Source organism: Kogia breviceps, chromosome 3, assembly GCF_026419965.1.
Source record: "Kogia breviceps isolate mKogBre1 chromosome 3, mKogBre1 haplotype 1, whole genome shotgun sequence".
Classification (NCBI taxonomy): Eukaryota; Metazoa; Chordata; class Mammalia; order Artiodactyla; family Physeteridae; genus Kogia; species Kogia breviceps.
The window spans coordinates 159,582,206-159,598,779 of NC_081312.1; the positions used below are offsets into that span (position 1 = coordinate 159,582,206).

Here is a 16,574-nt window from a genome sequence, read left to right on the forward strand (position 1 = left end):
GAAGCTATTTAAATCCATCGACCCTGCAATGCACGGATATTATCATGTGTTGCATGCTCTGTAGCTCAGTAGTCACATCAGAAGACAGGGCATCAGGAAGTGTATTTTAGAGTCCCTGACTTCCTATGGGATTTTTGAGCTGCCGTCATGTACAAAGAATAGAACTGGCTCAGACGTACAGGCATTCAGTTCACACTTGTAAGATAGCTGTGTGATGTAATCATGCTATTTCTCATGGCTTCCAGTGAGAGATAGTTCGGAGATTTGAACTAAGCTGTTAAACTCTTGTAAAATGGCAGTAAGGACCGAATTTTCTAGGTTATTTAAAGAAACTGCCAAGCAAGAGGAATTTGCATTAGAGTGTTGGTGAGTTGGAAGGAGAACGGTCATCCAGCCACTGTGACCAGCCCGGGTCTTTTCATTAATCTCTTCAGTTAGGTTCTGATCAGAACTGCCATTGGTCTATCTCGGGCCTCCCAGAGCCACTCTGGAAGTGGACTCATCCCCATGGGTCTGGCCCCCTGGGACGGAGCATCTCTGAGTTGCGTACGACCTCTGTCTCACAGCCTGTGGCCAGAGGACTTTCTCCCATGTGTGGCCTCCTCCTGTCCCCACCGGGGAAGCCGCATCTGCCCCGGCCCTGCCAGCAACCCCTTCTGTGTCTGCCCCCCCACCTCCGTGTCTGCGGGCCTTGAAGATGCGTCACCAGTCCCCCGTCTGCACGCAGGCCCGCCCTCCCGTGGGAGAGGATAGGAAACCAATGGGGCAGGAGACAGGTTAGGGGGTTTTGAACCCGGGGGCTCAGAACATGGCTGATCCTGAGAATCACTGGGGAAATTTTAGAAGTACGGACCCTCAGACCCACTGCATCCTGAGGCACCAGAATCCTGGGAGAGTGTGCATGGAACCTGCATTTGTAGAAACTTCCTGGCAGTGCTGTAGGTAAGTCAGGTTTGGAAACAACCAAATCTGTGCACACCTGCTCACAGGCAGCACGTCTCCCCAGACATCTCGGCCAATGGACACTGAGTCCATTTCTAAGAACTCTAGGAAAGGGGAACCTATGATCTGTCCAGGTGAATGTTTTTGAGGGGAAAAAAACCCTAGGGACTTTAGAATTTCTGGAGCCACAGGCGTCCCCGGGGGTGGGGCTGTGTATTGTCCCTTAGCTGCAGAGCCCCTGAACTGGGCCTCAGGGGTCTGGGGCTCCTGAAACTCATGGAACCTTTAGGGCTGTGGTGAAAGCTGAGGCTAGAGTCCCTGGTGGACAGCGGGGGGTGGGACTCTGCCACAGGTGGGTCGGACTTGGTTCTCTGCTGGGGTTCACTCTGCCTTCCTTCCCTCTTAAAGGACAGGGGCCATCTGGGCAGATCTGTTGAGAACTCCCCTTAGACTTAATCGCTGAACAGGTGTGTCCGTGGTCCCAAACGTCAGGCATCTGTTGTGCGTGTGCTGTGTGCGTGTGCTCATGTGTGTACTTGTGTGTGAGAGAGGGAGGGGTGATCCCTGGCACCACGGCTGTGGGTTGTGCATAAAGATGTACAAGGCCTCCTGCAGACCAAGCAAGGGGTGACAATCAAACCAGCCAAAGTGACCAGGACAGGTAGGGGACATGCTGGCCGGTGGAGGGGTGGCTCCCGGAGCAGCTGTGGGTGAGAAGCTGGAGGCCTCGGTGTCCAGGGCCAGAGCTTCTCCCGGGTGTGACCCCTCCGGGGAGAGGATTGAGCATGTCATACTCTGCATCTGTGGACGCGAGGACATTGCCGTGACCTTCAGGGTCGGGTGCCCTGGGCCTGTTCAGGAGCGTGGACCCTGAGGCCGTGGGGCAGTGAGGCTGGGCAGTGAGGCAGGGGTGACTTGCAGGAGGTGGGAGTGCCCATCCCTGCTAAATGCCCCTCGGGCAGGTCCTGCCTCCAGGGGGCCTGTCACTGTCACCTCTGCCCCAGAGGGGACCCCTAAGGATCCCCATCACCTGCACCCCCTCCTCCGAGGTCCAGCGAAGGAGGCACCCTGATAGGGAGCCACCAGCAGGGTTACCCCATCCCCACATTAGCCAATTCCGGGGCGTTTGTGCCTTGGCAAATGGAGAAGGCTGAGCCACCTGTAAAGCTCCTCCACGTGGGGGACGCAGGCATTTGGGGTTTCTTGCCCTGGCCGACGAGTAAGGAAGGTGATGCAGGACACTTGGCTGGCCGTCTGAGGGACAGACCCGCCAGGTGCCCGCTTGGGGATCCTGTGGGAACCCTGGGGAGAAATACCAACCAAAATAACCTAGGAGTAACTTCTCATTTCTGCAGGCACATCTGCAGCAAAAATGTGAGGAAAACGCTTTGTTTTGTCCCTTCTACCTGCACCTGCCACTTCTTAAAACACCACAAAGTAAAAGACATCTGTGCCTGGAGGAGAACTCCAGGGTGCACTGAGAACGTATCTGCTCATTTTTCTAAACCACCGGCTTTGCAAGTTGGAATTAAGGCCAGGGAGGCTGATGACCTGGAACCGTCCCTGGCAGAGAGCGCAGTCTCGGGGGGGCGGGGTGGGATGGGCTCCCTGTCCTCACTCAGCCACCCCGACTCCGGCCAGCAGGAAGCTGGTGAGTCCGGGCCTCCCCAAAGTTCTGCGGGACTTTCCCTCCTGGAACCGGAGGGCTCCTGGCTGGATCTCCACGATGCCAGGTCTTCTGAGAGAAAATGGAAGGATAATTCCAAGTAGCTAATGGACCATATTTCACAATTTCATGTGGGGAATTGGTACCATGTAGATCCAGCCTGATGAGCGCCTCCGAGAAAATGAATTCTCACGTTTTCTCATCTCTCTCTCTCTGAGGCTGCGTGGTCAGAAGGAACACTCTGCACGACCCCCAGGGGACTTTGGAGGGGCCAAGCCCACTGCCTGCGTTGCCGGTCCCCCAGCCTACTCTCCTCCTGGGGCAGCTCCCTGGAAGTTCCCTGACATTGAATAGGTTCGCTTTCGTGTCTCTCTGTTTGACTTGATCCTCCCACTAACTTTCCATAGGTGGGTGTTATGGTCTGAATGTGTGTGTCCCTGGATTCTGTATGTTGACACCTAACCCCCAAGGTGATGGTGTCAGGAGGTGGGTCCTCTAGGAGGTGATGAGGTCGTGAGGGTGGAGCCCCCATGATGGGATCAGTGTCCTTATAAAGAGACCCCACACAGCTCCCTGCCCCTCCCTCCAGGTGAGGACACAGTGAGAAGACGCCGTCTGTGAACAAGGAAACGGGTTCTCACCAGACACCGAATCTACCAGCACCTTGATCTTGGACTCCCAGCCCCCAGAACCGTGAGGAACCCATGTCTGCTGTTTATAAGCCACCCAGCCTGTGCTGTTCAGGAGGACAGCCCGTGCTGAGACAGCAATGAAAATGTTACTGGTACCCTATTACAGGGGCCTCTGTCCAACCATTCCCCAGAGGGGAAAGCGATGGGCTTGGAGGAACATTGGTAAAAGCGGAAGGCGTTTTTTTTGGACCCGCATACAATCTGAGCATTAGAGAAATAGGTTAAATTCATGCAGGGTTTTAAAGAGAGCGATTTCCCTACACGTCCTTATCTTAGGTGGAGGCACTCACCGCGAGCCAGGATGCAGCCAGCACTCAGAAAGTGCTCATCGCTCCTTCCCCTGGTAATTAGAACACAAGTGGACCTTCCGTGGGGGGTCAGGGCCCAAACATGCCTTCAATAACGGTGTTGTCTGCTTCTGCTATAGGTTCCCTCCAAGCACGAGCCATGGGTGCCTCAGCATCTTAAGCAGGGGCTGACCCCTCATCACACACAGATACTCCGTTTCCCCGCCCTCGTCAGATTTGCCTCATGCTGCTTCTGAAGGGGTTCACGTGCCTCTGCATGCGTCTGCGTGTGTGTGCGGGGGTGTGTGTGGTGTGTATACGAGCATGTGTAACGCACACACGTAGCATCAGTAACAGACTTTCCTAATGGCACCTGGGGAGACACTGACCCCATGAGACCTGCACAGAGGAGGCTGCGGTATCCTCCCCCCAGGACCACGGTGTCACCTCTTGGGTGAACGTGACTGCGTCTGTGGTCACCTGCTCTCCTAAAATACCCGAGAGGGCAGGTCCTGCCCAGGACTTTCACACCCTTTGTGGGAGAGGCCAGGTGCCCGGGGAGAAGTCTTTATCCTCCCCCATGTGCAGATGGAGGCAGACGCAGCCCTGGGGTCAGCTCCACCTCCACGTGGCCCGCCTCTGTGCTGTTTCAGCCTGTTCTGTGTCCTGGCCACAGGCTGCCTGACCTGCTGCAGCGACGGGGCCCCAGCAATTAGAGAGCCTCTGTCACGTCTCCAGCTACGCTGTCCCCAGAGATGTGGGCCCTTGGGCCGAGGTTTTAGAGGATGCCATTCCGATGCTGCAGATGCGCACGCCTGCCTCTCGGGGCGGCGCCACCCAGGCAAGCAGGTGGTGTCTGAGCGGACAGCGGGACCCGCCAACCAGGGAGGAGAGTCTCGGGCTGTTCGAACACAAAGGCAGAAAGCTGGGCGCTTACGGTCCGTGGTGAGCTCGTAGGGCGAGTGGAGCCGCGCGTCTCCGCAGGGGGATGTGCTCACATAGAGGTGGAACAGGACATCCTCCCTCAGCCGGTAGCCGCCCTCCTGCAGCCGCACGAAGATGGAGCGCTCGCTGTCCTCGCGCCGCTTGCTGGGGACAGAGAGGGGCCCCGTCAGCTACGGGAGGCCGGCCGGGGCGCCCGATCCGTTTCCTGCATGAAACCTTCTGGACCAGCCGCGGAGCAGCTGGGTGAGAGCAACCGGCCCGCAGAGGCTGCATCCTCGGCCTCCCCGCCGCCCACGGTCAAGCCCATCCTTCACAAGCCCTTCGTCCTCGGTACACATGACCCGGAATGTGACTGTCCGTAACACGGCCGTTCTGTGGGTCACGACGCTCCCTGTGTGCCCGCAGGACGCTGCGCTCTACACGGCCGCCGTGGGCAGATGGTTCTCTGTTAGACGGAGAACAGGGATAGAGAGGCAGGGCTCGGCCGCAGCCGGGTGAGGAATATGGCGCAGGGACCCCTCTTCTTCCGCCTCGGCCGCGCCCCGGGGCTGTCCTCCCCACACGACCCCCCCGTACCCCGCTTCTCAGTGGCGGTGAGGAGCACCCCCTGCACACAGCGGGCCGAGCTGGGGCCCCTCCCAGAGCCCTCCTCACCAGTCACGGCGGCTCCTTCCCGCCGGTCTTGCTGTTTTTACACGCTCTGCCCCATTGGTGATGGATTCTGAGAGCCCGCAGCCAGCAGAACAGACGTGTTCTCCCCGGGAACCCTGGAGGCTCCCCACCAGCCTTTCTGCTTCCCTGACTGCACTCCTGCTGTCAGCCCCCCCAGGCGCTCCCCAGAACCTCGGAGCAAACGCCTGGCCCTGGTTTTCTGCAGCCCTTGCTGGTCTCCGTCCCCTAACCCCGGCCCCCCGAGGGCACGGGCCTGGGTGCACCCGGCCTGCAGCTGGGTGCCAGCACACAGCCGGCCCTAAATGTCAGCCTGGGCCCACGGTGACACATCCAGAGTTAGGGGTGTTTGGAAACATTTCTGACCTGGCAGTTGGATATTCAGGAGAGAAACCCTTCCCACATTTGGAGAGATTTCCAACTCCCTTCCCCACACTCAACCCTGGCCGCACCATCCACCAGCCTGGAACCAAGGAGAAACTGCAAATCAGGGACTCAGACAGAAATTAACTGAGTGTATGAAGGCATCGCTTTCCTGAGTCTACTCAGCACCTCTGGACTCGCCTTCCCTTTGTGTGGCCCCTGCACAGGCCACGGGCAGGCGGGAGTTGCCGCCTGAAGCCCCCAGGCCCCTGTTCCTAGTGGGTTTGAGGAATGCTGCTCCGGAGGCTGTGGAAGGACAGCGGTTCTGGCAGAGACACACACTGTGCCTACCGCCACCCGTGGCTCTGCTGCTGCTCAGGGAGTCGTAGAGGGAGATGCCCCCCAGGGGACAGCCTGCTGCTTCCCGATGGCCGGCCAGCAGCACTATAGGCATCCCACATCTGGGCACGTAGCTCAGGGTCTTCATTACAGACCCCCCCCCTTTAAGATGCATACATGCAGGGAGGAGCAGGAGGCCAGAAAAGGGGAGAGAGAGCCCATCACTGGCCGCCTCCGTCGTGGTGCCTGGGGACCAGGTGCAGGAAGGGTTCTCGCTGCGGGGCGGGGTGCAAGGAGAGCCCGCCCCGCACAGGAGGACAGGGCTGAGAGCTGCTGCCTGGGCTCGTCCGGGTAGTTGAGCCTGGGGGCCCCAGGACGAGGCCTGGGGAGGGAAACAGACTCGGCCTGGAGTCTGGGAGGGGCCGGTGTGCTTTCAGGGCATGGCCGTTGGCACATTCAGGGTCGGCCGGGATAGAGGGACACCAGGCGTGGGGGCTGCATGGCCGTCCGGGATCCCTGCTCACCTCAGGTGCAGCTCCAGCTGTGCATACAGGAAGTGGACCAGCGCCCTTCTGGCCACGATCTCCGCATGGCAGTCGTTGACCACCAGCCCCTGGTCATTGATGTACTCGCCGCTGATGCACTTGGTCCCCGAGGACAGGACGATGACCTGGGCTTGCCTGACGTCCAGGCCTGGTGGACAGAGGAGGCGTCAGAGCCCTGTGGCCGCTGCCCTCTCCGTGGGGCAGTGGGTCTGCTCTCCACCTCACCCGGCACCGCCCCCCTGCCCCCCTGCATCCAAGCCTCAAGTTCACCTGTAAATAGCCAGCCAGTGGGGCTAAAGGTACTGGGGGGGTGGGGCTCATGATTAGGGAGAATGTGGACTATTTTGTTGAACAAGACGACATGGTTTAAACACCCCAAAACAAACCCTGGCACAAAGACAAATAGTACATATTAGTGTCTTCTTTTTATTCTTTCACTAACAAGCTTAGTGTTATGTTTCCACTGGGAAAAAAAAAAGATTGTAGTTTAAGAGACTGGGGAAAAAATGGGGTTAGTTTTACGGCCTCGAGATAAAATAGTGTTGGGTTGTTTTCCCCCGTGAAATCTTTTGGGCAATTAAATGCTGGGTTATGTCTTGATGATCATACAAATGCAGAGCATTTGAGCAGCTTTGATGGGGGGAATCTGATCTCAAAAGAATGCAGCGCAAACTCTGTCTTCCTCCCTTCTTAATTTCCTCACACGCACCTCCTTCACGAGAACGAGGAACTAAGGCATTCCGTGGGAGAGTGGCCCAGGGTCAGGGCTCTGACCCATCGGCACCTGGTGATTTCTTCCAGACTAGACTACCGTTCATCTCTACACGAGTCGGGAGTGGGCTGGCTGGGCCTATTGTTCTTTTCCCCTCTATTTTAAGGAGGGACATTTACCATAAACAAGTCAGCATGCGTGCTACGCGGGGTCAGTGGTAAATCTATCCTGCATTTTGTGGTTTAAACCTAACAGTTTAAACCCCAGATTTAAAATCAATTGTCCATCACACTCCTCATTGTGGGGCACATCAGCCCCCATGGATCTTAATGCTTCTGAGCCTGTGTCCTGTGTCTACACGGAGATGCTGCGTCAACTTCACGTTTCTCGGCATCCACTTAGCAATCATTATGATTAATTCCTTGGAATCCAGATGATAATTTACCATCTTTCACCACAGCCAGGGCTTCTGTTTAGGGTTTCTGTCCAGTTCATTTGTTCCTGCTTATCTCCCTGTGCCCTACCGGGCATAAATAAAAGAGCCCGGGGCTTCCCTGGTGGCGCAGCGGTTGAGAATCCGCCTGCCGATGCAGGAGACACGGGTTCGTGCCCTGGTCCGGGAAGATCCCACATGCCGCGGAGCAACTAAGCCCGTGAGCCATGGCCACTAGGCCTGCGCGTCCGGAGCCTGTGCTCCGCAACGGGAGAGGCCACAACAGTGAGAGGCCCGCATACCGCAAAAAAAAAAAAAAAAAAAAAAAAGAGCCCGATTTTAATTTTATGATCAAAGTAATTGCCAGTCATTAGGGAGAAGATGGAAAGAAAGAGTTTTGGAATATGGGGAATAAAGTCCCTGAATCCTGCTTTTGCAAGGGCTCTGTGAAGATGGGCTTTCCCGAGTGCTCCTGGTGAACTGAAAGAAGTTTCACCTGTATTTAAACTGTCAGGATTTATCGAGTGCAAGTGGGAAAACGGTGTTTAAGTGCCAGTTCTTCTCAAGCCAGAGTCCGGCATGGACCCTGCAAATGAGATTCTCCACCTCCTGTGCTCACCTGAGCAAAACGCACGCAGCAAACACCTCCTACAGCTCACGACTCAGAAAAGTTTGCTAATGTTCCACTGCTGAGTTAATCTTCACGATTAACTTTACGATTGTCCCCAATAAGACAGGCCTGACCACTCCGCCCAGAGCATCTGGCGTTCTGGATGGGGTTGTTCTGGGCTGTGTTCTCTCCTGCCCAACTTCAAGGGAGGTGCATTTCTTCAGGGCACTTATAAATCTCAGATGTTCGCGTATGTTTAAAGCTGCACATTAACTTAAATGGGAAAGAGTGTTCGTACAAACCATAGCTTCTGCATATGTTTTGCAGGCCAGGCTAGCAAAATACAGGTTTAAATGTAAACTTCTAAAAATATACACTAGGAAACTTTTTTTCTGGCTGTTTAATAACCTTAGAAATAAACAATTACATGGATAGATCTTCAGTATCACACCCGGAGCAGCGTCCAGAGGCAACCTGGGCCGGAAGGACAGGAATCTGCAGCCGCATTTTACCACCACCCCCCCAAGATGTGAGGGTCACCCGGCCTCTTGGTCTTGGTGTCTGTACGTCTTAAAATTGACAATAAAGATTCCCACCTTTCCCACTTCTCGGGGTTGGAGCAATCAACTGATTAGTGTATGTGAAAATGTTATCAAAATTATAAATTTCATATCAAATAAGAATCATTATTAACAGCCCCTCAAGAATCGCTTCCTCGTGGAAATGCCTGGAGCAGTCAGAGTCATCGCTTGACAACGGGCTCAATAATGTGGTCCAGGTTTGGGTTCGGGAGGGTGGTTTGCTTCTCCTCCCCTTCCAGCCCCCATGGGAAGGAAAGGGTTCCAGAGGGAGCAGATCTGTGACTCTGGCGCAATGGAGGAGGGTGGCTTGATCTCCACAGTCTGCTGGAGAAGAAGCCCTGGGGGTGCAGAGGAGTGAAATGCAGAGGGTGGAAAGGGGTGCCGGGTTCCAGCACAGACCAGCTGCCGCAGGGGCTACTCATGTCCCAGAGAAATCGTGATGCTCCAAGTCAGGGCCAAGGGCAGGCGAGAGCCTGCGTCCCAGACAGGACTCATCAAGTTACATTTTAATTAAGTGGCTGCCCTACTGGGCCAACCTCCCAAGAACACAGAGTAAAAAGTAGATTAACAACAAGGAAGGAAGGTAAAAGCCTGGGGATTAACTCAGAATATTAAAAATTTGACAAAAATGTGAATGAAGGAAGGAATTTAACAAATAAATGATATAAGGAAACACTGCACAAATAAACAGCTTAAATATGTCAGGGAAGGACTTCCCTGGTGGCACAGTGGTTACGACTGCGCTCCCAATGCAGGGGGCCCGGGTTTGATCTCTGGTCAGGGAACTAGAACCCACATGACACAACTAAGAGTTCGCATGCCACAACTAAGGAGCCGGCGAGCCGCAACTAAGGAGCAGACCTGCCACAACGAAGGCCCGGTGCAACCAAAAAGAAAAAATGTCAGGGAAGGTGACTGGCTGACATCCACACAGTCTTATGAAATTATGTAGCATTAAAGTAAAAAAGACCCTTCCCTTCCGTGGGCAGTGGTGGGGCGACCACTGCAACTAAATGTGTCAGACAGGATGTTTCTAGTCAGAGATACTAGATACGAGATCATAGAAAAAGCCCTTGAAAATACTGAGGGCAAGTCAGCTTGGGCTCAGCGTCCCGCAGCAAACACTTCCAGGAGCAAGAGAACCAAGTCAAGACACTTAGGGAGACGTGGACATTCAGTTTCTCTCCTGCGCATTTTAATGGTGTTTCTAGAGAAAGAAAGAGGATGGTGCGGATGCTGGGGATGGTGGTCCAGGTGGGAGGTGCGGGGTCCCCTTGGCCGGCTGGGAAGAGGCTCTAGCAGCGGGGAAAGCCGGTCTGCGCCGCGGGTCAGAAGGCTTGGAGGTCACGTGACCTCCCAAAGCCGTTTAAGAAAGTCCAGATGCTGAACCAGCCTTCAGTATGACGTGGTTTGAGCTGGTGGTGGGGGCAGGGAGGACAGATGTGACCCCATGGGAGGACGGGCTCTTTCTGCAGAGACGTTCCCGCCACTGAGAACCACGTGCTTCCAGGAAACCACCTGGCTCTGCCATGTGATTTACAGTGTCCTGAGCGGTGGACGCTACTCAGTGGTTTCACCACTTGGACTCACGGCACAGGGGAAATAGAGAAGACAGTGATGGTACAGAACAGAGTATAAATGTCATTGGTGATGACAGTATAAAAATACATTCATCATGCAGAGAAGTCGGCTAGGAAAGACGAGGGTGACTGACGGCCGCCATCCCTAATTTACAGAACAGGACGTGAAGATGCACCATCCAAACTCGGCAGGGTGAGTATACACTTAAAACAAAGGTTTAAGTGTATACCATAGATACAATAACAAAAAATAGAAAAGTATCTAATTTTAATAGTGCGAATCGATATTTAGAATAGAAAATCTAGAAATATAGAACCAGTATAGTATTCAGAGTCACAAGAACAAAAATTAAAAATGATTAAAATGTCTGCTTCTGAGTTTGCTCGGGGCCAAGGGTAGGGTGGAGATACGGCTTGTTATTCGTAAGTTCTCTTCTGCTTGAGTTTTTACCAATGGCTGCAGTATGTTCATAAAGTAAAAACTGTTCTGTTCATAAGTATGTATTTTTGCTATCACATTTCTCAGAACGGCTACAAAATGGTCTTAGCCTCATTCATGAGAAGGACCTTATGTGAGCTACTTGATGTGCATGAACTGGCTTCCCACCTAAAAATGAAGGGGCGACGAGTCATGCTTTATTTCAAGATAAGTTTAATTTTATAACATTGTGATATATATTATAAAAACTAGAATAAGACACATCACTCCCCTCTTAGAGTTTCTTAGGCATTTGCTTGAATAGCTGAACAAGAATTAAGATTAAACTGCCCATCAACTTTAAGTGAATATTTGAAAATATTTCTATTAGTAATTTTGCACAATCTTCCCTAATCTCTTTTTAATCAACATGTTTATTAAATCTTCTCTTTATAACAGGAAAGTAAATTTCAGCAATTTATCCTTCCATGTTCATAAATTACTAATTACTGTAGGTTTACCTTGTCAAGTCTCACTTTCAGGTAACACATTTAGTTCCTTTAGATAAATTGCCTGCACGTAAAACAGTGTATTACTGGCCACTTTTGAGTATCATCTCCCCACCAGTCTTTGTAAAACATCACTGCTTTCCAAGGGAAGTCTGAGAGTAGCTTTCCAGATTTTCTGGAATTGAATTTCCTAGAAAAGTGGAAAGATGTTGGACAATCACAGCTATAGAGCTGGGAAGTCTTGAAAAACTACTCCCTAATCCTACTGACGTATGCGTTTGGGGTTGGGGTACATTGCACAACAAAGAAGAAATGTTGGTTGGTGCCTTTGCCCCCTCCCTCCCCCCATCCTTCCTTGTCTCCTTCCCATTGATCACTCAGCCCAAGCTAATTTATTTATTTATTTTGGGGTTATCTTTTTTTATTCCTTTCTTATGTGGTTACAGCAAGATTATTTTTACTCACTGATTTTACCTGAATCTACTTCTCCTTAATGGTCTGGTGTGTTGAATGGAAATGATATATAAGATTTGGGGGGCATTTAAAAAGGTGCAATATGAAACACGTCTTAGCAGAGTCCCTGGCACATGGAGGGAGCTCACCCTGGTGTGCTGCACAGTTTCGTTTGTAGTGACGAATACAGCACAGGTTATCACCAGCTTTGGGCCTTCCAGCAGTAACTGACTTATTGCTTGTTCATAGTAGCACCTGGGGATCAGCTGAAGCCTTTTTTTTTCAGCCCAAGCTAATTTAAACCATGTTATCCTGGAATCTGTGCAGAGAAATGCATGTGACACTCCAAATCTTAAAATTTGCCAAAGTCTGTGGCTGTGATCCTCCAGCCCTGCACGTAACTTCTTTTCACATTGGATCTAAACTCTAAGAGTCAGGAAGGCAGCGCTGGATCTGTTTGTTCTCTGCTGTTTGCCCAGAAGCCAGGAGGGCCTGCGGCCGCGGCACATACCCAGTCATAATCTACGGAGGACACGGACCGGGCACGTCTCTGTAAGTGCTGTATGTACACGAGCACACTTAACCTTCCAATGACCCCCAGGTAGGTTTGACCATCACCCCCTTTTAAAGGTGGGGAACCGAGTCCCAAAGAGGCCAGCTGGCCTGGTCACAGCGCTAGTTACAGGAGTTGCTGGGTTCAACCCTGGGTGCCACCCCACCGTGTCCTGGATACCGTGTCCCCAGGGGGGGCCGTGTCTGTCCTCCACACCCATTACGTGTGCAGAGTGGAGCCCGCGTCCGGTTAGTGGCTGTCGTGGCTACATGGATGGAGCGCCGCCTCCAGCAGCCGTGGTCTGGACTGAGGGGGCTCTTAGCCCTCAACTTGGGACATTTCTTATTCTACAAAGGGGCAGGAATTACTGAATGCGAGTGGATAGGGCGGGATGCCTGCCACCAAATTCAACAGTATCATTGATGGAACAGAATTGCCTTTGACTTAGAACATTATAGAGTAATTTTTACATTTCAAAGTTTTTCATGTACTTTATCCTAGGCACCAAGTTACACTGTGAGGAGGCACTTTTATTTCCAGTTTACTAAGATGCCCAAAGCGGAAAGGTTAAGTCATATGTCCTGACCCCAGTGGCCTTGGACTTGACACTGCAGGAGCCCCCGGGTGTCTGGAATGAGGGGAAAAATGGGCCAGTCGTCTGGCTGTTAGTCGACTTCTAACATCCATATTTTTGGACATCAGGTAGATGGTCTTTTTCAAGTCTTAGACTTGGTCTACACTGGCAGAGGAAGTGTGTGTCTTTGAAACTTAACTAGCCCAAAAGTCAATTATTTGTTTTCAATAATCATTCTCTGGTAGGTCATTACCAGTTCGCCCCAAACTTTGGAACTAGAAACAGTTGAATTCAAATAACCAGCTAGCTAGTTATTATTAGTAGGTTAGTAGTGAGGTGTTTTCACCAAAAGTGGCAGCTTAAAATTAAGCATCACTTTCTCCCAACCTGGCTTGTAAGAGCGGCCATGACCTTGATGGTTGGATGGACTGTTTCCTGCCCGTTCTGTCATCCTGAGAAGGGGACTCCATCAGTGAGCAGTTAGGGGTGGGGGCAGGAAGGAGTGTGTTCAGTCCTCTGTGTGTGTGGAGGCGGCTCTGGGGCAGCTGGTCATCTACTTTGTCACTGAGTCTGGGTCCTATCTCTGCTTTTCTTTCCGTGTCTTCGTGGGGAAGAGAGTCCTGGTTCCCAAGCTCGAGCCCACGCTAGGCTACACTCCTTCCTGGTGGGTGAGGTGCCCGAGGAGAAAGCAAGAGGCATTACCTTGGGTCATGACGATCCCAGCCAGTGCCTTGTGGCGGGCGTGAGCTGACGCCAGGCCCATGGCCAGCTCGTGGAACTTCTGCGTGACCAGCTGGGACACCGTGTCGGCGAATTCCTGAAAGACACAAGCAGCAGGCCTCTGTGATGGCTGCACCGCTGCCAAGTCCTCCCTCCTCCAAGCTGCGACCCCATGGGCGTCTGAGGTCCCCCTGCCCTGCGGCGCCCTACCACCCAGGCACCGTGACCCCCCAGGCCTCGGGACATCAAATCTGCGACCTCGATTCTGAGACTCAGCCCCCGGCGTGGCCCCTGGGCTCAAGCCCCTGAGCCTATGCAGAACCTTCGGGTGGGGGGACCGTGCCTGACATCCCTCCCTGCCTTGCAGAGGCTTCCTGAGGGGGGTTTGCACACACACATCGAGCAATCGGTTCCCACTTTCTTCTCCATGTCATAGAACCAATTCTAAACTCCCCCCCGTGTCCAGGGACCTCTCTCCACAGCTCCTCCACAGCCTGCTCCTTTCAAGTTTCTGCACACGTGCACGTATACAAACACACACACACAGATACACACACGTGCATGCACGATACACACATGCACATACACACAGAGAGACCCATGCACACGGCACACATACCCATGCATACCTGTGTGTACATACATACACATATGCACACATACATTCAGACATCACAGCCACACATGGGCACACACATGCCACACACACACACACACAAAGATACATGGGACGTGTGCACGCACACAAACATCAAGGTGATGTAATCCAGGTTGTTGAGTTTTCTGAAATGACCCGTGTTTCTACAACAGCGGCACATGTGAGACTTGCAGGCCCGTGTTCCCCAGAGAGCTAGGCTGTCGACTCCCGCCTTGCTCCTGGTCCCGCGGCCGAATCACCTGCAGTGGCCCCATCAGCGCTTTTCAGTCGATTTTCACAGGCTTGGAGTCGGAGACCCCGGTGTGCGTCCACATGGGCCCGGTTTCATATCCTCCGACCTCGCGTGGGGGTTGGGGGGGCGGAGGGCAGGGGCCCCATCCAGCTGGAGGATCGGGCTGCTTCTGCCGGTGCGAGCATGGGACTCATCCCCCCCACCCGCTGTTCTCCCTAGCAGGGTGGTCCAGCATCCGCGGGCCGCGCCGCGGGGCGCCTCCATCTTTCGCTCTGGAATCGGGTTCTGGCGCCTTCGTGTCGCCTCCTGTCCCCAGGAGTCGAGGGCGGAGCTGGTGCCCTTTCCTCCTCCAGTAACTTTCCAGGAGCTTCCCCCGCACCTTCAATGGTCCTTTCGCTTCTTTTTAAAATGAAGTTTCTGAACGTGCAGGAGGTGATGAGACCGACATGACAGAGGAGACATCTCATCCCTCTGCGTGCATTGGACGGGGCCCTGTGGGGCCTCAGAACAGGACGCCCCAAACCACTGAACAATGAAATAAATTACACAAAAGCCGGCTTCACGCGGAAACCCAGAGGCCAGTGCGCTTCGCTCAGGGACGCAGAGCAGACCTGGTGCTAGCACCCCTTCTCGCTGTTCCCGCTTCGGCCTGCAGGGAGGTGCTTCTCACTACTGAAGCCACATCTCTGCCAGGATGTGGCGGGGATGGCAGGGATGGGATGCCAACCCAGCAGCCTTGGCTCAGACCCTCCTCTCGAAGCCCCACTCCCTGCTTCTGGGGAAGTGGCTCTCTCTCCTGCGGAGGTTCAGCAGGACCAGCCCGTCTACAGGGAGTCGGGGCTGAGCCCTGGTAGTGAAGAGGCGTGTTACCAGGCGGCTTCATCCTGGGTGCCTGGCGCCCTGGTGGAGCCATTCCAGGAGAAGTTGACGCAGAACAAATCAGAGCTTGTTCCTCACTCTCGCGGTTACGCGGGTGAAGGGTCCCTGCCCTCCCTCCACCTGGCGAGGTGGGTGTGGCAGCGGATGGAGGTGGGTTGGGTTGTCCAGTCTCTCCAAGGGTGACGAGGACCTCTGCTAGTGGACATGACCTCGGACCCAGCAAACCTCCCGTGAAAGGGCTGCACCCCCAAGGGGTGCCCGGGGTTAAGGGGCTGTCCCACCGGCCGGTCAGGAGCCTGGCCTGTCCCAGCAGGCCTGACCCCGGGGTTGGGCTCCTGGCCTGCATCTAGTCCATTGTGCCCCGTCTCTTAAAACCGTCCTCGGCTGAGGACACTGCTTTCCATCACCACAGCCCTCGGCGCAGAGCTGGTCCTAGAACCCCGTGCAGCGTCTGTTTGGGGCTTTGTCTGTATCTTGTGCTTCCCAGCAGCTCCATGTTTTTAATGACAGAGTCCCAACTCCACGCACATTCGAGGTGGGGGTGTGGCTTGTACGCATCTCACACTTTCTTCGTCCTGCCGTGGACATGCGGTCCCACGTGAGTCAGTGATGACGCACATCTCGGATGGGTGACTGTCTGCACCCACGACCTTTTCAGGCATGGCAGAACACACACAGTGGCCGGCGGGAGGGTAGACATTTCAGGAAAAAATTAGTGATGTTTCTTCACCCGTCATTCTGGTATTTTCTGACTCTAACATGCTGTCTCAGTTGGCTGAGCTGCCGCCACCAGCACCACTGGCCCCGCGCCCTCGAGGGCGTCCCTGGTGCCCAACCCGGGCCCAGGTTAAGGGGACCATGGCTGGGTGCCAGAGCTGCCCGCCTCCACATCTGAACCACCCATGCTCCATCAAGACCTTTTTTTAAAAAAACATCTCCTCCCCTTTAATCTTTTTTTCTTTATCCTTTTTTAGGGGTCTTGACATTTATGTTAAGCATGTTTCTCAGTTAACATTTTATAAAGGTGAATTGAAAAAGAAAAAAGCAAAGATTTCTTTAACTTTTCTTACTTTGGGTGAAGGACTATCTAATTAAGATGTAGAGGGGTATTTAGCTGGTTAAAATTTCTCTCTGATATTTAACCAGTATTACTTCCTAGGACTGCTTTGAAAAGTCTTGCTTATACTTTTGCCAGGGGGAATTTTATATATTGA

At 53.4% G+C, this 16,574-nt stretch overlaps 1 protein-coding gene across 3 annotated transcripts in view; it reads right to left on the reverse strand.

Annotated features, from left to right (window-relative positions):
• The window catches only part of ADARB2 (adenosine deaminase RNA specific B2 (inactive)), a 369,707-nt gene that overhangs the window by 20,525 nt on the left and 332,608 nt on the right, over positions 1–16,574 (reverse strand). For all 3 annotated transcript variants that reach the window (XR_010839874.1, XM_059056464.2, XM_067030178.1), the window contains exons 4-6: positions 13,574–13,688; positions 6,428–6,596; positions 4,525–4,676 (exon numbers count right to left, since the gene is read on the reverse strand). Coding sequence is in view for 2 of the 3 variants with exons in the window: in XM_059056464.2 (XP_058912447.1) it covers positions 4,525–4,676; positions 6,428–6,596; positions 13,574–13,688 (436 nt within the window). In the remaining variant the exon portion in view is untranslated. The remainder of the gene's footprint in view (positions 1–4,524; positions 4,677–6,427; positions 6,597–13,573; positions 13,689–16,574) is intronic.